The 16,827-nt window shown below is 41.9% G+C and overlaps 1 protein-coding gene across 1 annotated transcript in view; it reads right to left on the bottom strand.

The window, feature by feature from the left end:
* LOC122565069 (gamma-interferon-inducible lysosomal thiol reductase-like) overlaps positions 1-16,827 on the bottom strand; it is a 54,038-nt gene that overhangs the window by 33,361 nt on the left and 3,850 nt on the right. The window contains exons 2-3 of the mRNA XM_043720699.1: positions 11,256-11,436; positions 6,879-6,883 (exon numbers count right to left, since the gene is read on the bottom strand). Coding sequence (XP_043576634.1) covers positions 6,879-6,883; positions 11,256-11,436 — 186 coding nt within the window. The remainder of the gene's footprint in view (positions 1-6,878; positions 6,884-11,255; positions 11,437-16,827) is intronic.

Raw genomic sequence — 16,827 nt, 5'->3', positions numbered from 1 at the left:
TTCTCAGTAGTCCAGCTACCAAAATCAAAGCAAATTCTATTTGACGTGTTGATTGCACATACTAACATTGTTTGTTTCTTCACAATCCCCAGTCTCTTGTTATCTAGAGTGAGAATTTATCTAGAAAAGGTTAAAAGAAGTTCTAATAACTCAATGCAGAAGTTGAGCTTAAAAAAAATCCCTTGCACTGAAATGCAGAAGTGGTAACTGTGGTTAAACACAGCTGTTCAATGGCAAAGGATCAATGCAGCATCAGTCACTATCCACATGTGATCAGCACAGATTCTCTAAATCAGTAAAAAGTCAAAAATCAAGAAATTGTGGTCTTTCACTTCTCTGCTCACTTTTAGATAGAGACTCTAACATTGAATTTCACAAGGCATTTATAGATTAGCTTGCTCAAAGTTAAAAGTATGGTGCTGGAAAAACACAGCTGGTCAGGCAGCATCTGAGGAGTAGGAGAGTGGACATTTTGAACATAAGCTCTTCATCAGGAATGTGGAGGCTTTTTAGTTTCATACTAAAGCTAGGAGAGTCAAACTGGAGGTTTCCTCCTCCTCCTCCCAATCGAGGACTCCTCCAGTTCTGCTGATTAAACATGTAAGACACAGATTTGTCAAATTCATCCTACTCTAACTTTAGCTCCCTAGCCTCTGCAACTGTCTCTATGATCTCTATCTAGGGAGGTGATGACGTAAAGTTATCACTGCCAGACTAGTAATTCAGAGAACAGGAGAATCGACGTTTTGGGCATAAGCCCTTCTTCAGGAATGAGGAAAGTGTGTCCAGCAGGCTAAGATACTGAAGAAGGGCTTATGCCCGAAACATCGATTCTCCTGTTCCCTGGATGCTGCTTGACCTGCTGCGCTTTTCCAGCAACACATTTTCAGCTCTGATCTCCAGCATCTGCAGTCCTCACTTTCTCCTAGTAATTCAGAGACCCAGGTAATGTTCCTGGGATACTGGCTTGAATCCCATCAGAGAATGGCTGAGGGAGAAAAGTCTAGGAGTCTAAAGGTTTAATGCCTCACCAAGACCTGCCCTTCATCGTAGGTCAGAAGTTGAGATGTTCGCTGATGATTACACAATGTTCGGTACCATTCGTGACTCCTCAGAAATTGAGGTTCAAATGTAATAAGATATGAACAATATCGCGGCTTGGACTAATAATGGCAAGCAACATTTGCACCCCTTGAAACTCAATGACAATATTACCATCTTTTAATCCCCCACTATCATTAGATTCTTAGCACTTGGTTTTTTTAAAAACTGTAACAATAGAAGCAGCCTGAGCAGATGCGGTCCAGCTTTCAGACCAGCATTTCTAGTTTTTTTAAAGTTTATTAAGTTTAGCTTTAAGCAGTTATTGTTGGGAGTCTCAACAGAGTTGGAAGTTACAGTAAATATCTCCTGGCTGCTATTCTCTAAGTTTTCAATTGATGTTTTTCCTTCTGGGTTGCTAGATTGCATGTGAGACAAAACCTACTTTCTGAATTTTGACAAAGAATGTTTTTATGGAATGTTATTATATTGGAACTTTAATTAATAATGGTTAATGCATCTACTATTCTGTTAAGTTTTCCAATAGAGTTGTTATTCTAAGTTCTTCTTTCTTTTGTTGTATTTTAGCTATAGTGTTTGAATAAATTGTGTTTTGCTTAACATTGAGTAGTTTGACCAGTCGAATTGCATCTGGAACACAACACTTTACATTTATCTTTAAAATAAGAAGTTTAGGGTCTAGGCTACCTTATTAAAATATTTTGATGGTGCCTGGTCTGGTCCGGTCTGGTCCAAAACAGCAAGTTAAGCAGATTGGTCATACTAAATTGTCCCATATGCCAGGGGATGTGAGCCAAGGTGGATAAGCCACATAAATATAGGGATAGGGTAGGGATCTGGTCTGGGTGGGATACTTTTCAGACAGTTAGTGCAAACCCAATGGGTTGAATGGTTGCTTTCCGCACTGTAGGGTTCCTATTATTCTACAGCAACCATCCTTCCAGAGAGTCCTCTAAGAGTTTTGTGTGGTTCACTGATATGACCTGTTATCCAAACTGTAGGGAATACAGGTACAATCTGCTCAATCTGTACAGTTAGGACAATCCCTCAATCCCCACAAGCTAACATTAGTTATACCCTCTCAAAGGAAGAGTTTCTATCATTCCTTAGATTAGGAACTCATCCTCCATGTTATTCCCTGCCTTTTCATGTGTCTGAACACACAAGACATGACACACCTGAAGCAATAATCTGTGAACCTACATTCAGTTCCTCCTGTAAGAAAAGCCATCATATCATTTGCCAAATTAATAAATTCACCTGAATGCTAACTTCCAGCAATTCACATCGAGGGAGATCCAGATCTTTTTGGACATGAAAACTTTCCAATCTCTCAACATTTAAGAAGATAGAATATGGAGCAGTTTGACATAGAAACAGGCCCTTCAGCTTACCATGTCTGAGCTGACCACGATGCCATTCTAAACTAATCCCATCTGCCTCCATGCGGTTCACACTCTTCTATTCCCTGCCTGTTCATCTGACTCTCGAAATGCCTCTTAAACTTTCCTACAATATCTGCTTCCATTACCCCACCCTAGGCAGCATATTCCAGCCACCTAACACCCTCAGTGTAAATAAAAATGTCTTGTAAATCTCATTTGAACATTTCACTTTTCATCTAAAGCCTATGGCCCTTAATATTTGACGCCTGGAGGAAGAACGCCTCATCTTCCGCCTCAAAACACTTCAACCCCAGGGCATCAACATGGACTTCACCAGTTTCCTCATTTCCCCTCCCCCCACCTTACCCCAGTTCCAACCTTCCAGCTCAGCACCATCCTCATGAGCTGTCCTACCTGCCAATCTCCCTTCCCACCTATCCGCTCATCCTCCTCTCCAACCTATCACCTTTATCCCCACCTCCATCCACCTATTGCACTCTTAGCTACCATCACCCCAGCCCCACCCCAATCCCATTTATCTCTCCACCTCGGAGGGTCTCAGCCTCATTCCTGATGAAGGGTTCCTGCCCGAAACGGCAATTTTCCTGCTCCTCAGATGCTGCCTGACCTGCTGTGCCTTTCCAGCACCACTCTAATCTTGACTGTGATCCCCAGCATCTGCAGTCCTCACTTTTGCTTAATATTTGACTTGTCCACCCTAGGAAAAAGACTTCAACTATCCACTCTATCCATGCCTCCCATAATTTTATATTCTTCTATCAGACCACCCCATCAGCCTCCAATACTCTAGCAAAAACAAAATTTACTCAACATCTTCTCATAGGCAATACATTCCAATCCAGGCAACATCCTGGCAAACCTCTTTTTCATCCTTTCCAAAGCCTCCACATCCTTCTGACAGTAAAGCGATCAGAACTGCACACAATATTCCAAATGTGGACTGGCTAAAGTTTTATATGGCTGAAAGATGACTTGTCAACTTTTAGACTCAATTGTAGGTAATCATGCGGTACACATTCTTTACCACCTTAATCACTTGTGTTGCCACTATCAGAAATATCGTTCTGTATAACATTGCTCCTAAGTGTCCTATTATTTACTATATGCTTTCCTCTTGCATTGAACTGCCAAAGTGCATCACCTCATGTTGTCAGGATTAAACTCCATCTGCCATTTCTCTGCCCAACTTTACAACTGATCTATATCTTGCTGTATCCTTTGATATCCTTCCTCACTGTCCATAACTCCACCAATTTCCACACCTTCTGCAAACTTACTAATTAGATCACTTATATTTTCATCTAAGTTATTTATATAAATAACAAACAATGAGGTCCCAGCACTAATCCTTGCAGAACATCACTGGTCACAGATGTGCAGTCAGAAAAACATCTCTCTACAACTACCCTCTATGGCCAAGCCAATTCCATATCCAATATACAAACTCACTGTTGATCCCATGTGACTTTCAAGTCATTCTCATCGGTGAATACAGATGCAAAGTACTCATTAAGGATCTCATCCACTTCCTCTGGCTCCACACACAGATTCTCTACCCTTTCTTGAGGTACCGTCTTGCTCCTATAATACATACAATACCTTAGGATTCTCCTTCATTCTACTTGCACAGGATATGGCCCATTTTAGCCTTCCCACTTCCTTGTTTAAGTTCTTTCTTGCTTGCTTTATATTCCTTACTGATCCCCAGTCACACTGTTAACTGTCTGGCTCTCTGATGGCCTATATCATTCAAGACTGTTTGGGCATGAAATGCAATGCCCAAAGGCCTCTGACTATTGCAACCAATATCAACAGATTAAAAGTACATCAATGTCAAGAAAGGGCAGTCAGGGTTATATTTCCACATGCTCATTCTACACACAGTCATTACATGAAGTGGCCTGGGATGAACACTCCAGGATACCAAACTGGTGCTCATCTTCGCATTGGGGTACACGATGTCACATCCCTGTCCTCGAGGAGATGAGGCACTTGGAGGTAGATTAAGGTGCCTCTCTGCTTAGCCATAAATTACACCCTTGACTGAAGTGATGGAGTGCAAGTCTGAGTATGAATATAACAGCCACTGAGTGCTCTGTGGGACTTACTTCTCCAAGACAGCCACCACCTTTTCTACAGAGACAGTCGGGTGCTTGCATGATGGAGCTCTCACAGGAGACAGATTTCTCCAAATGTCACTCTGATCTGGACTCTGGCACCTCTATCCAGACCCTGCCTACCTCTAGCAGGTCCCTAATGGCTAAATTCAGAGGCTTATCCTTTGCAGTGGCCTGATCTCCAGCATCCTCTGTAGTGCACATGATCAAGGTGGTAAAAACAATGACTGCAGATGCTGGAAACCAGATTCTGGATTAGTGGTGCTGGAAGAGCACAGCAATTCAGGCAGCATCCGAGGAGCTTCGAAATCGACGTTTCAGGCAAAAGCCCTTCATCAGGAGCACATGATCACGCTACTTGACATCCCTCTACATGAGCACAGTTGCCCTGACTTTAAGCTTAGGGATGTCACTCTGCACTGACTGGACAATGCCATTTACTCAAAGGTAGACAGGAGATTATTCATCCTCTTGTGGCCTGGCAAATTTGAGACTCAGCTCCATGGGAACAAATCAGAACAAGGCCTCTGTCCACACTGCCAGCAGGGAATGGCTTCTCGGCAGGGGTGCGGAGGAATGGGAGGGGCAATCATTTCCTGCCAACCCCGACACAAGACTCATGTAGTGACTCATGATGGAAATGCAGTTTCTCGATAAAAGCTAAAACCCAACTCTCTTCCTCAGCAGAAATGACTCACTTCCTGATTTAGCTTCTGTCTCTTGAATCTGAATTAGGTGCAATAAAATCAGAAAGTGCTGCATGAAGAGAAAGATACTGAGTTTAATGGATTTTAAATAATGTTTTTGACAAGAACCTAACAACAAGTTGAACAGGAAATTTAAAGCTCCTAGAAACCAAGAGAAAGCAACAAATTGGATCCCAAACCAAAATAGAAAATGCTGGAAAATCTCAGCAGGTCTGGCAGCATCTGTAATTGGATTCCAAATTAGGCTAATGCCAGGTAGCAAAGACCTATGGGTGTTTTATTTATAATCTCAAAGCTGTTTCCATCAGTGTTTCACAGGGGGCTCAGAATTGTTCTCTGGCTATTTATGGTCTATACACACAGATTTAAATGTTGGGGTTATGATTGAGAATTTTCCAGATGATTGGCCATTTACTCGATAGTGAGGAGGAAAGCTGCAGAAACCTATTAAGTGGACTCTTTAGGAGAGCAGAAAAGTGGCAAATGAAAATAAATCCAGAGAAGTTTGAGGTAATACAGTCAGGAGGACAAGGCAAATTCAGTAGGTGGGAGGACGCTTAAAATTTTGGAGCAAAGAAGGACATGGAGTGTATATCTACAGATCCCTGAAAGCAGCAGGATAGTGAGATGGGATACCGAGGGCAAAATGCAGAAATGTTATTAATCAACACTTAAGGAGAAGTATGTTTAACAGTTTGAAAGGTAGGAAAGTAGGAAAAAGGTAACGAGATATCTCTGTTAATTAAGGATGTATTGCCATAAGAGTGAGAGATGACATTAGCTTGAAAGAGCAAAATATGGATTCAGTTTGGATAACGAAAAGATTGAAATGATGAGGCAATTTGTATGAGTAGTTTATAGGCCCATTATTGTCGGATACAGTGCAGCACAGCATATACTGGATGAAATAGATGAGGCATGTTAGAAGGGTGCCATAACAATCGGGTGACCTTAATCTAGATTTGATTAGGAAAATCAGATGAGCAAAGTAGTCCAGAAAATAGAGCACAGAGCATAGAGCATAGAACAATACAGCGCAGAACAGGCCCTTCAGCCCTCGATGTTGCGCCGACCTGTGAACTATTCTCAGCTCGTCCCCCTACACTATCCCAAAATCATCCATGTGCTTATCCAAGGATTGTTTAAATCTCCCTAAGGTGGCTGAGTTAACTACATTAGCAGGCAGGGCATTCCACACCCTTACCACTCTCTGAGTAAAGAACCTGCCTCTGACATCTGTCTTAAATCTATCACCCCTCAATTTGTAGTTATGCCTCCTTGTACAAGCTGAAGTCTTCATCCTGGGAAAAAGACTTTCACTGTCTACCCTATGATCATCTTGTATGTCTCTCTCAAATCCCCTCTTCGCCTTCTTCTTGCCAATGAGAACAGGTTCAAGTCTCTCGGCCTTTCCTCATAAGATCTTCCCTCCAGACCAGGCAACATCCTGGTAAATCTCCTCTGCACCTTTTCCAATGCTTCCACATCCTTCTCAAAAGATGGCGACCTGAACTGTACACTCCAAGTGTGGCCACACCAGCGTTTTGTATAGGTGCAGCGTGATATTGCGGTTCTGGAACTCAATTCCTCTATGAATGAAACCTAACTCACCGGATGCCTTCTTAACAGCACTATCCACCTGGGTGGCAACTTTCAGGGATCTATGTACATGGAGCCCAGATCCCTCTGCACATCCACACTACGAAGAATCTTTCCATTGATCCAGTACTCTGCCTTCCTGTTGTTCTTACCAAAGTGGATCACCTCACAATTAGCTGCATTGAACTCCATACACCCCAATGAGTTAATGGTGTGTATGCAGGACAATTTCTCAGAGCAGTTCCATTCTAGTATCAACCAGGGAGAAGGTCATCCTCGGTCTGGAAATGAGCAATAAGGCAGGATTACTCAATAACCTCATGGCAGAGGAGTCTCACGATGGCAGAAATGTGTGTTCAACTTGAAGGGAAGGAATATGTGTCAAACGCTAGTGTTTTAAAGTTGAAGAAAGATCATTCTCAGGGCATAAAGACAGAGTTGGTAAAGTTAACTAGGGAAATCTGATTAAAATGTAGCAGAATGAGGTTGCAGCAGCTGAATTTTAAGGAGATATTTAATAGCTCTCAATAAACATCCATCTCAGCGAGAAAGAAGATTTCATCATTTGTGACTAAACAAGAAAGTTAAGAATAATGTAAATTTGAAAGAAACATTGTAAAATCTGCAAACATCATGGATAGGTCAGGAGATTAACCAAATTTTAAGAGCCAGCAAAGAGGATTAAAAAACAATAAAGGAGAGAGTATGAACTACAACCTAAGAGTTTCTGCAGGTGTTGAATAGGAAAAAAGTAATTAAAGCTATTGTTGGTCCTTAAGATAGTGAGCTTGCAGATATGATTTAGCAGAAGCTTTTGACAGGTAATTTCTTCATGGTAGAAGATTTAGAAAATTGTCCAAAGATAATTGAAAATCATGAGGTGACCAGGAGAGATAAATTAAAATCAATCATCACCAGAGAATATGTGATGGGACAACTATTAGAGCTGAATGCAACTAAATCCAAAAGGATAAAATGGCCTACACCCTGGGATTTTAGAAGAACTGACTGCAGAGGAACTGGTTGCAATCTTCTAAAATTCCTTCGTTTCTGGAAGAGTTCTAGCAGATTGGAAAATAGATTAAACACTTCCATTCAAGAAAGAAGGGAGACAGAAATCAGGGAACTACATCCCTGTCACCAGGAAATTTCTGGAATCCATTAGTGAAAAGGTTATAGCAAGATACGTAAAAGGTGATTCACACAGCATTAACAGTCTTGATGGAAAATTGTATGAGACTAATTTATTGGAGTTGTTTTGAAGGAGTAACAAGCAAGAAGGACAAAGGAAACCTGTAGAAGTGGTGCTCTTGCATTTTCAAAAGACATTCGATAAGGTGCTACATTAAAAGGTTCCTGTATAAAAAAGAACACGGTATAACCATTAACATGTATAAGGAATGGTTGGAAAACAGGAAACAGAGAAAAGGGATAAATCGTTCTCTACCAGATAAGCTATAATTAGTCAAATGCCACAGGGATCAGTGTCAGAGCCTCAACTATTTACAGTCTGTATCAGTTACTTAAATAATGGGATGGAATGTTTGATAACTTGATTTACTGATGACAACAAGGTAGATTGGAAAGAAAGTTGTCAAGAGGAGTTAGAGAATCTACAAAAGGGCCTTGATAGATCAAGGAAATGGGCAAAAATTGGGCACATGGTGTGTAGTGTGCAAAAACCTGAAATTCACTTTCTTTAGAAGAATGGAGAAATGGTACATAATTTTAATGAAGTGCCAATGCAGAACATTGCAGTACGGAGGGATTTGGGCATCCTAGTACATGAATCACAAAGTTAAAATGCAAATACAGCAAGTCATTAGGAAGGCAATTTGGAAACAAAAACAGAAATTGCTCGAAAAACTCTGTGGAAAGAAAGCAGAGTGAACATCTTGGGTACAGTGACTCTTCAGAAGAAGAAATGTTTGTCATTGTTGCAAGCGAAAGGGAATAGAAGTCTTGCTCCAACTGTTTAGTGTGTAAATGAGACCACATTTGGAGTTCTGTGTACAGTCTTTGTCTCCTTTCTTGAAAGAAGACATAATTGAATTAGACATTGTTCAGAGAGCATTCATTCAACTCATTCTTAGGTTGAAGGGCATATCCTAAAAAGCAAGATACAACAAAGTGATGGCCAGGACCCAATTCCATTATTCCTGGTGCCTGCAATTTTCACCAATCAGATTAGGGCAACAACTGATGCAGAAGAACACCACAGCATGAGTAACTCTTATGATAACATTATCACAGACTCTTTGTCCCCCATGTTTGTGCAGACCATGATGCCATTCTAAACTAATCCCAAATCTGTCTGCACATGGTCTGTATGCCTCTATTCTCTGCTTGTTCATGTGTCTGTCTACATGTCTGTTAAATGTTGCTATCGTATCTGCTTCTACCACTTCCAGGTCACCCCTCAGTCTCTGATGCTCATGTAAAACAAAGTTTGTCCAATTTCTCCTTATAGCTAATACACTCCAATCAAAGCAACCTCTTTTGCACCCTCTCTAAAGCCTCCATATCTTTGTATAATGGCAACCAGAGCTGCACACAACACTCCAAACGTGATCTAACCAATGTCTGACACAGCTGCAACATGACTTGCCAACTTTTATACTCAATGCTCCAGCCAATGAAGGCAAGTATGTTGTAAATTTTCTTTGTCACTTTCAGGGAGCTATGGATTTGCACCTTGAGATCCTTCTATATATCAATGCTCCTAAGGGAACTGCCATTTACTATATACTTTCCTCTTGCATTTAACCTCCCAAAATGCATCTCTTCATATTTTTCAGAATTAAACTCCACCTGCCATTTCTCTACCATCTTTCCAGCTGATCTATATCCCGTCATATCATTTGACAGTCTTCCAACTCCAATTTTTAAATTATCTGCAAGCTTACTAACCAAGCCACTTACACTTTCATCCAAATCATTTATATAGATTACAGAGGTCCCAGCACTGTTTTTTGTGGAATACAGATCTGCAGCCAGGAAAACACCCCTCCACAACTACTCACTGTCTTCTCTGATGAAGCCAATTTTGTATCCAACTTACCAGCTCACCATGGATCCCATGTGACTTAATTTTCTGGACCTACCTATCATGAGTGACCCTGTCAAATACTTTAGTAAAGTCCATGTAGACAACTTTATTGCCCTACCCTTAATTATTTGTCACTTCCTCAAAAACTCTATCAAATTTGAGACAAGAATTCACCCACATAAAGCCATGCTGACTATCCCTAATAAGCTCATTATTTTGCAAATGCAAGTAAATCCTGTCCCGAAGAATCTTTTCCAGTAATTTCCTGACCATTGATGTAAGGCTCATTAGCCTATAATTTCTTGGGTTATCTCTGTTGCCTTTCATGTGAAGATATTGTAGGTGTATCTCTGGCTATTTTTAGATTAATAAAAATTAAGGCTGAATGGGATAAATGGGCTGAATGGCCTCCTTCAATAGCACATCCTCAGAAGTCACACCACTAGGTTAGAGTCCAACAATTTTGTTTTAAATCACAAGCTTTCAGAGCGCTGCTCCTTGGTCTTCACCTGACAATGGGGCAGCGCTCCAAAAGCTTGTGATTTCAAATAAACCTGTTGGATTATAACCTGGGGTCATGTGACGTTTGACCTTATTCAACACAGTCCACCACCTTCACATCATGAATTGCACATTAGTAGGGTAGATAAGGTGCAGGGAAATGGGAGGCCATGGCCCAGTGATATCATCAATAGATTATTGTTGCAGATGCTAGATAATGCTCTGGGGACCGAGGTCAAATCCCATCACAGCAGATGGTGGAGCTTGTGTTGAGTAACAATTCTGTAATTAAAAGTCTAATCATGACCGTTAAGCTTTTAGCAATTGTCAGAAAAACCCATCTGGTTCACTAGTGTACTTTAGGTCAGGAAATCTGCAGCATTTACTTGGTCTGGCCTACATGAGACTCCAGCCCCCAGTAATGTGATTGAATCTGAACTGCCCTCTGGACAATTTAGGATGGGGGCAATAAATGCTAGCCTAGCCTGTGATGCCCACATCCCATGAATGAAAAGATCAAGTTTATAAACTTCATCACTAACTTACAAAAATATAAATCCAACCTTAGTGACTGGGAAAGTTTAACCAATATTTCTGCTGAACTGGCTTCTTTTCAATTGGATTCAGATTCTGTAGAAATTGAAATTGTGAGTTATAGTAACTGCCGCACGAGCCTGGCTCTCACTTTTATGGTCTCACCTCATCTCTCCTTTACCTCCTTCATCACTCAGATTATTAACATTTCCCGGACCTTCCCCAACCCTGCTTGGCTACAACCTTTGACCAACATTATCAGAAACTATAATGTACTTTACCAGCGCATTTCCGTACGGGACTAACGTGACATTCATTATGTCATTCAGCATCAGCCAGGTGGGAAAAAGCTGTAACACAAGAAAGCCACGACATGCTCCACAGAGACTTTCATAGTACAAGCTGATCATAACCGGATCAGCATCTTTCTTTCGTTGGTATTCCATGCACTGGTGTTCCACCTATAAGACAGACAGACAAAGAGAGCAGCAGGTTTTAGTTTAATATCTCAGGTTATCTATAAGAACAGCAAAAAGCCATTTAACTCTTCCAGAAGTTCCATGGTTCTATTCGATCTGACCTGAGTTGACTCATCTGGTGATTTCTCAGATTCTTACCAAGATGCACCATCCACGATTTTGAAAACTTCAACTGCTTCTGAATACTCAATCATCCTTTGCGGGAACTGCTTTGCAGATTTTCATTATCCTGTGTGTAAAAGTCTCTCATAACTTAAAATTAAGGCTAAGTCATTCATGGGTTAATACCATTCACCCCTGTTGTTGGTCTCCACTGGAAGAAAAAATTCTTTCAATTATTCTGTCTTGTTAAAAGCTTCAATTGGATCTTCCCTCAACTTTAAGGGAATACAAACCAAATTACACAGAATATACAACACAGAAGTAGGCCATTCAGCCTAATCAATCCATGCTGGTGTTTAAGCTTGATGGAAGGCTCCTGCCATTTTTACTCACATAATCTATCGTTATAGCCCTCAATATTCCTTCCTCCCTCGTGCTTTGTTAAGTTTTCTTCTTCTGCATTCCCCGTTGATGTTGGTCATGGTGAAAGACATTGGAACCAAAACCACTTACAGGCAAAGGAGAGGGGGAATAGGATGAAAAAAGATGGGTATGTGATGCATGCAGTGAATTCTTCAAGTGAGAACCATGCCAAACACAATAGGTTGAGAGATGAATTGACAAGAAAATCAGACTAATAGAGTGAATATGAAAATAGAATGATAATCAACATAAAACGAAACCTAAAATCTTCCATTTGTAAATAATACACTGGTCATAAAAGGTGGGCTGACTCCAATGAAAATCAAATAGGACACTAAGTGGTAGATTGCAAAAGAACAACAATTAAGGAGTACTTTAGCAGTGTTTACTAAGGAAGGGCATGTTGACAAAATATTGGTGGTGGCAGAGATGATAATGCATGGAGTCTGGAGAGTTAAGAAGGATGGGATACTTGAAAGGATGGGCATACAGACGCCCTGGTTTTAACTATGACAAACAGCATCCCTTCCTTGTCAAACATGCCTGCATCTGTCTGGAATCACAAGGCCCTAGTCCCTTCTATTTTCACTGGGCTGGAACTGGGCTAGGCAGCAGTTCACACACTCTCAGTTCCTAGAAGGACATGATCGTTCAAATGCCTCCACTGAAACGTGATTTGGTATCTTATGGTCTTATCCCTGGAGAATGGAGTTTACAGGTCTGTTCAAGTCTGTTGTCAGTGTCTTTCTCTAGGATAGAGATTGTAGCTGGCGAAGTGAGGTCCCCCTAGTACATTCTGGTGCCAGGACACCATGGCGGTGGGAGTTTTGTTGTTGGGGGTCATGGTCCTTTGGGAAACTGACTGTGGAGATATTGTGCACAATAGTGCATAAACCACTTGGAACTGCCCAACTTGTCAGATGAGGGTGGCACGGTCGTTCAGTGGTTAGCACTGCTGCCTCACAGTGCCAGGGATCCGGGTTCAATTCCCATCTCGGATGATTGTCTGTGTGGAGTTTGCACATTCTCCCCGTGTCTGCGTGGGTTTCCTCCGGGTGTTCCAGTTTCCTTCCACAGTCCAAAGATGTGCAGGTCAGGTGGATTGGCCATGCTAAATTGCATTGGTCAGGGGTAAATATAGGGTAAGGGAATGGGTCTGGGTGGGTTACTCTTCAGAGGGTCGTTGTGGACTTGTTGGGTCAAAGAGCCTGTTTGTACTGTAGGGAATCTAATCTAATATAAACTGTCAAGAATTGTCGACTGGTTACAATGTGTCGAGCAGTCAATAACTGTAGGTCAGAGGCTAGGAATCCTACAGTGAGTAACTCACCTCCCGACTTCCCAAAGCCTGACCACCATCTACAATATATAAGTCAGGAGTGGATTGAATACTCCCTAATTTCCTTGATGGGTACAGCTCCAACAACACTCATGAAGCTTAACACCATTTGGGACAAAGCAGCTATTTAGTTGGCACCACATCCACAACCATCAAGTCCCTCCTCCACCTAGCAACAGATGCATGGGGACCACCAGGAATTAATTTTTAAAATTATGAATGACAGATTTTGTCAATAGTGTGCAATCTTCAATGAAGAATTTTAAATACAGTAATAAACCTTTTTATTTTGCTCTTACTTGAATAGACATCTGCATATTTATTTTATTCATTCTTGGGATGGACATTGTTGGCTTGGTCAACATTAATTAGAGCCATAGAGTTTTACAGTGTGGAAAGAGACTTTTCAGCCCATCACAGCTGTGCCAGTAATCAAGTACCTGTCCACTCGACTACCATTTTCCTATGCTTGGCCTGTAGACTTGCATGTTACAGCAGTTCAAATAGTCATCTAGATACTACTTAAATGCTGTGATGATTTCTGCTTCTACCATGCTGTCAGACAGTAAGCTCCAGGTACCCACAACACTCTGAGTCAAAGGATTCTCCCTCAACTAATCTGACCAGCCATCTATATTATCTTGTGGTCTAAAACTATCCTTTAAAATTCACTCGTGCTGCAGATATGCAGCATTTGTTACCCATCCCCAGTTACCCTTGAGAAGGTAGTGGTGAGCTTGAACTGCTGCAGTTCATGCATTGTAGGTTGACCCACAATGCCCTTAGGGAGGAAATTCAGGATTTAGACCCAGTGACACTGAAGGAATGGTGATATATTTCCAAGTCAGAATAGTGAGTGGCTTGGAGTGGAACTTGCAGATGATGGTGTTTCCATGTACCTGCTGCCCTTTTTTATGGTTGATGACAGTAGTCTTGGGTTTGGAACATGCTGTCTGAGGATCTTTGATGAATTTCTGCAGGGCACTTTGTAGATAGTACACACTGCTGCTACTCAGTGTTGGTGGTTGTGGGAGTAGATGTTTGGGATGTGGACCATTCAAGCGGTCTACTTTGTCTTAGATGGTGTCAAGCTTCTTGAGTGTTGTTGCAACTGCACCCATCCAGGCAAGTGAAGAGTATTCCATCAGTCTCCTGACTTGTGCCTTGTTGATGGCCATGTTTTGGGTGTCAGGTGGTGAGTTACTCACTGAAATATTCCTAGCATCTGGCCTGCTCTTGTAGCCACAGTGTTTATGTGACTATTCCAGTTAAGCTTTTGATCAATGGTAACCCCAATGATGCTGTTAGTGGAGTATTCAGTGATGGTAACTAATGTGGTTCCTCTGTTCAAGAAGGGAAATAGGGATAATCCAGGAAACACCAGATCAGTCAGCATCAAATCAATGGTTGAGAAATTATTCGACAGAATTCTTAGGGATAGGATTCACATGCATTTGGAAAAACATAGACTACTTAGGGACAGTCAGCATGACTTTGTGCAGGATAGATCATGTCTTACTAAGTTTGTTAAATTTTTCATGGAGGTGACAAAGGTGATCGATGAGGTTAGAGCAGTAGGTGCTGTCTGCATGGATTTTTGTAAGGCTTTTGACAAGGTTCCTCATGGTAGGCTCATCCAGATGATTCAAATGTATGGGATCCACTGTGACTTGGCTGCGTGGGTTTTGAATTGGCTTTCCCGTAGCAGACAGGGGATAGTGGTGGAAGGGTGTTTTTCAGGTTGGAAGTCCGTGACTAGTGGTGTTCCGCGGGGATCCGTGCTGGGACCTCTGCTGTCTGTGATACATATAAATGACTTGGCTGAAAAAGTATTTGCGTGGGTTAATACCTTTGCAGATGATACTAAACTGGGAGGAGTCGTGGATAGTGCAGAAGGCTGTCAAAGGATGCTGCAGGATATAGATAAGTTGCAGATATAAGCAGAGAAATGGCAGATGAGATTTAATCCGGGTAAGTGTGAGGTGCTGCACTTTGGGAGATCAAATATGTAGAAAACCCCAGAGTGTGGAAACAGGCCATTTGGCCCAAAAAATCCAACAACCCTCCAAAGAGCATCCCACCTAGACCTATCCCCCTACTTATCCCTGTAACTCTGCATTTCCCATGGTTAACGCACCTAACCTATACATCCCTGAACACTAATGGTAATTTAACATGGTCAGTCCACCAGACTTGCACATCTTTGAATTGTAGGAGGAGACCACAGCACCCGGAGGAAACCTACGCAGGCATGGGGAGAAAATGCAAGCTCCACACAGACAGTCGCCTGAGGCTGGAATCAAACATGGGTCCCTGGTGCTGTGACACAGCAGTGCTAACCACTGAGTCACCCAGTCCGCCATGATAAGGAAAGTATACAGTAAATGGCAGGACCCTGAATAGCATTGATGTATACAGGGATCTTGAGGTTCAAGTCCACAGCTCCCTCTGGATAGGGAGTGAATAGGCTGGTGAAGGTGGTGTATAGGAGCTGAAAATGTGTTGCTGGAAAAGCACAGCAGGTCAGGCAGCATCCAAGGAACAGGAGAACCGACGTTTCGGGCATGAGCCCTTCTTCAGGAATGAGGAAAGTGGGTCCATCAGGCTAAGATAAAAGGTAGGGAGGAGGGTGTGTCCAGGAAGGTGGTGTATAGCATACTTACCTTTATTGATCAGGGAATTGAGTATAAGAGTCAGGATGTCACCATATTACAGGAAGGATATGGAGGCTTTGGAGAACATGCAGAAGAGGTTTACCAGGATGCTGCCTGGATTAGAGGGTATGAGTTTAAAGGAGAGGCTAAACAATCTCAGGTTGTTTTCCCTGGAGCAGCGGAGGCTGAGGGGAGACTTGATAGAAATCTATAAAATTATGTGATGCAAAGATAGGGTTGACAGTCAGGATAATTTTCCCAGAATTGAAATGTCGAAAACAAGGGGCATATATTGAAGGTGAGGGGGAAAGTTCAAAGGAGACATGAGGGCCAAGTTTATTCATACAGAGTAGTAGGAATCTGGAATGTGCTGCCAGATGTGAAGGTGGAGGCAGGTACAATGGGAGTGTTTAAAGGATTTTTAGATAAGCACATGCATATGCAATAATGGAGGGATTTGGACCCCGGGCAAGTAAAAGGGATTAGTTTAATTTGGCATCATGTTCGCAACAGCATTGTGGGCTGATGAGCCCATTCCTGTGTTAACATAGAACATAGAACATTACAGCACAATAAAGGCCCTTCGGCCCTCAATGTTGCGCCAACCTGTCATACCAATCTGAAGCCCATCTAACCTACACTATTCCATGTACGTCCATATGCTTGTCCAATGATGACTTAAATGTACTTAAACTTGGCGAATCTACTACCGTTGGAGGCAAAGCATTCCATACCCTTACTACTCTCTGAGTAAAGAAACTACCTCTGACATCTGTCCTATATCTATCACCCCTCAATTTAAAGCTATGCCCCCTGTGCTCGCCGTCACCATACTTGGAAAAAGGCTCTCCCTGT

This window comes from Chiloscyllium plagiosum, chromosome 31 (assembly GCF_004010195.1).
Source record: "Chiloscyllium plagiosum isolate BGI_BamShark_2017 chromosome 31, ASM401019v2, whole genome shotgun sequence".
NCBI lineage: Eukaryota > Metazoa > Chordata > Chondrichthyes > Orectolobiformes > Hemiscylliidae > Chiloscyllium > Chiloscyllium plagiosum.
This window is presented reverse-complemented; position numbering and strand designations above follow the sequence as displayed.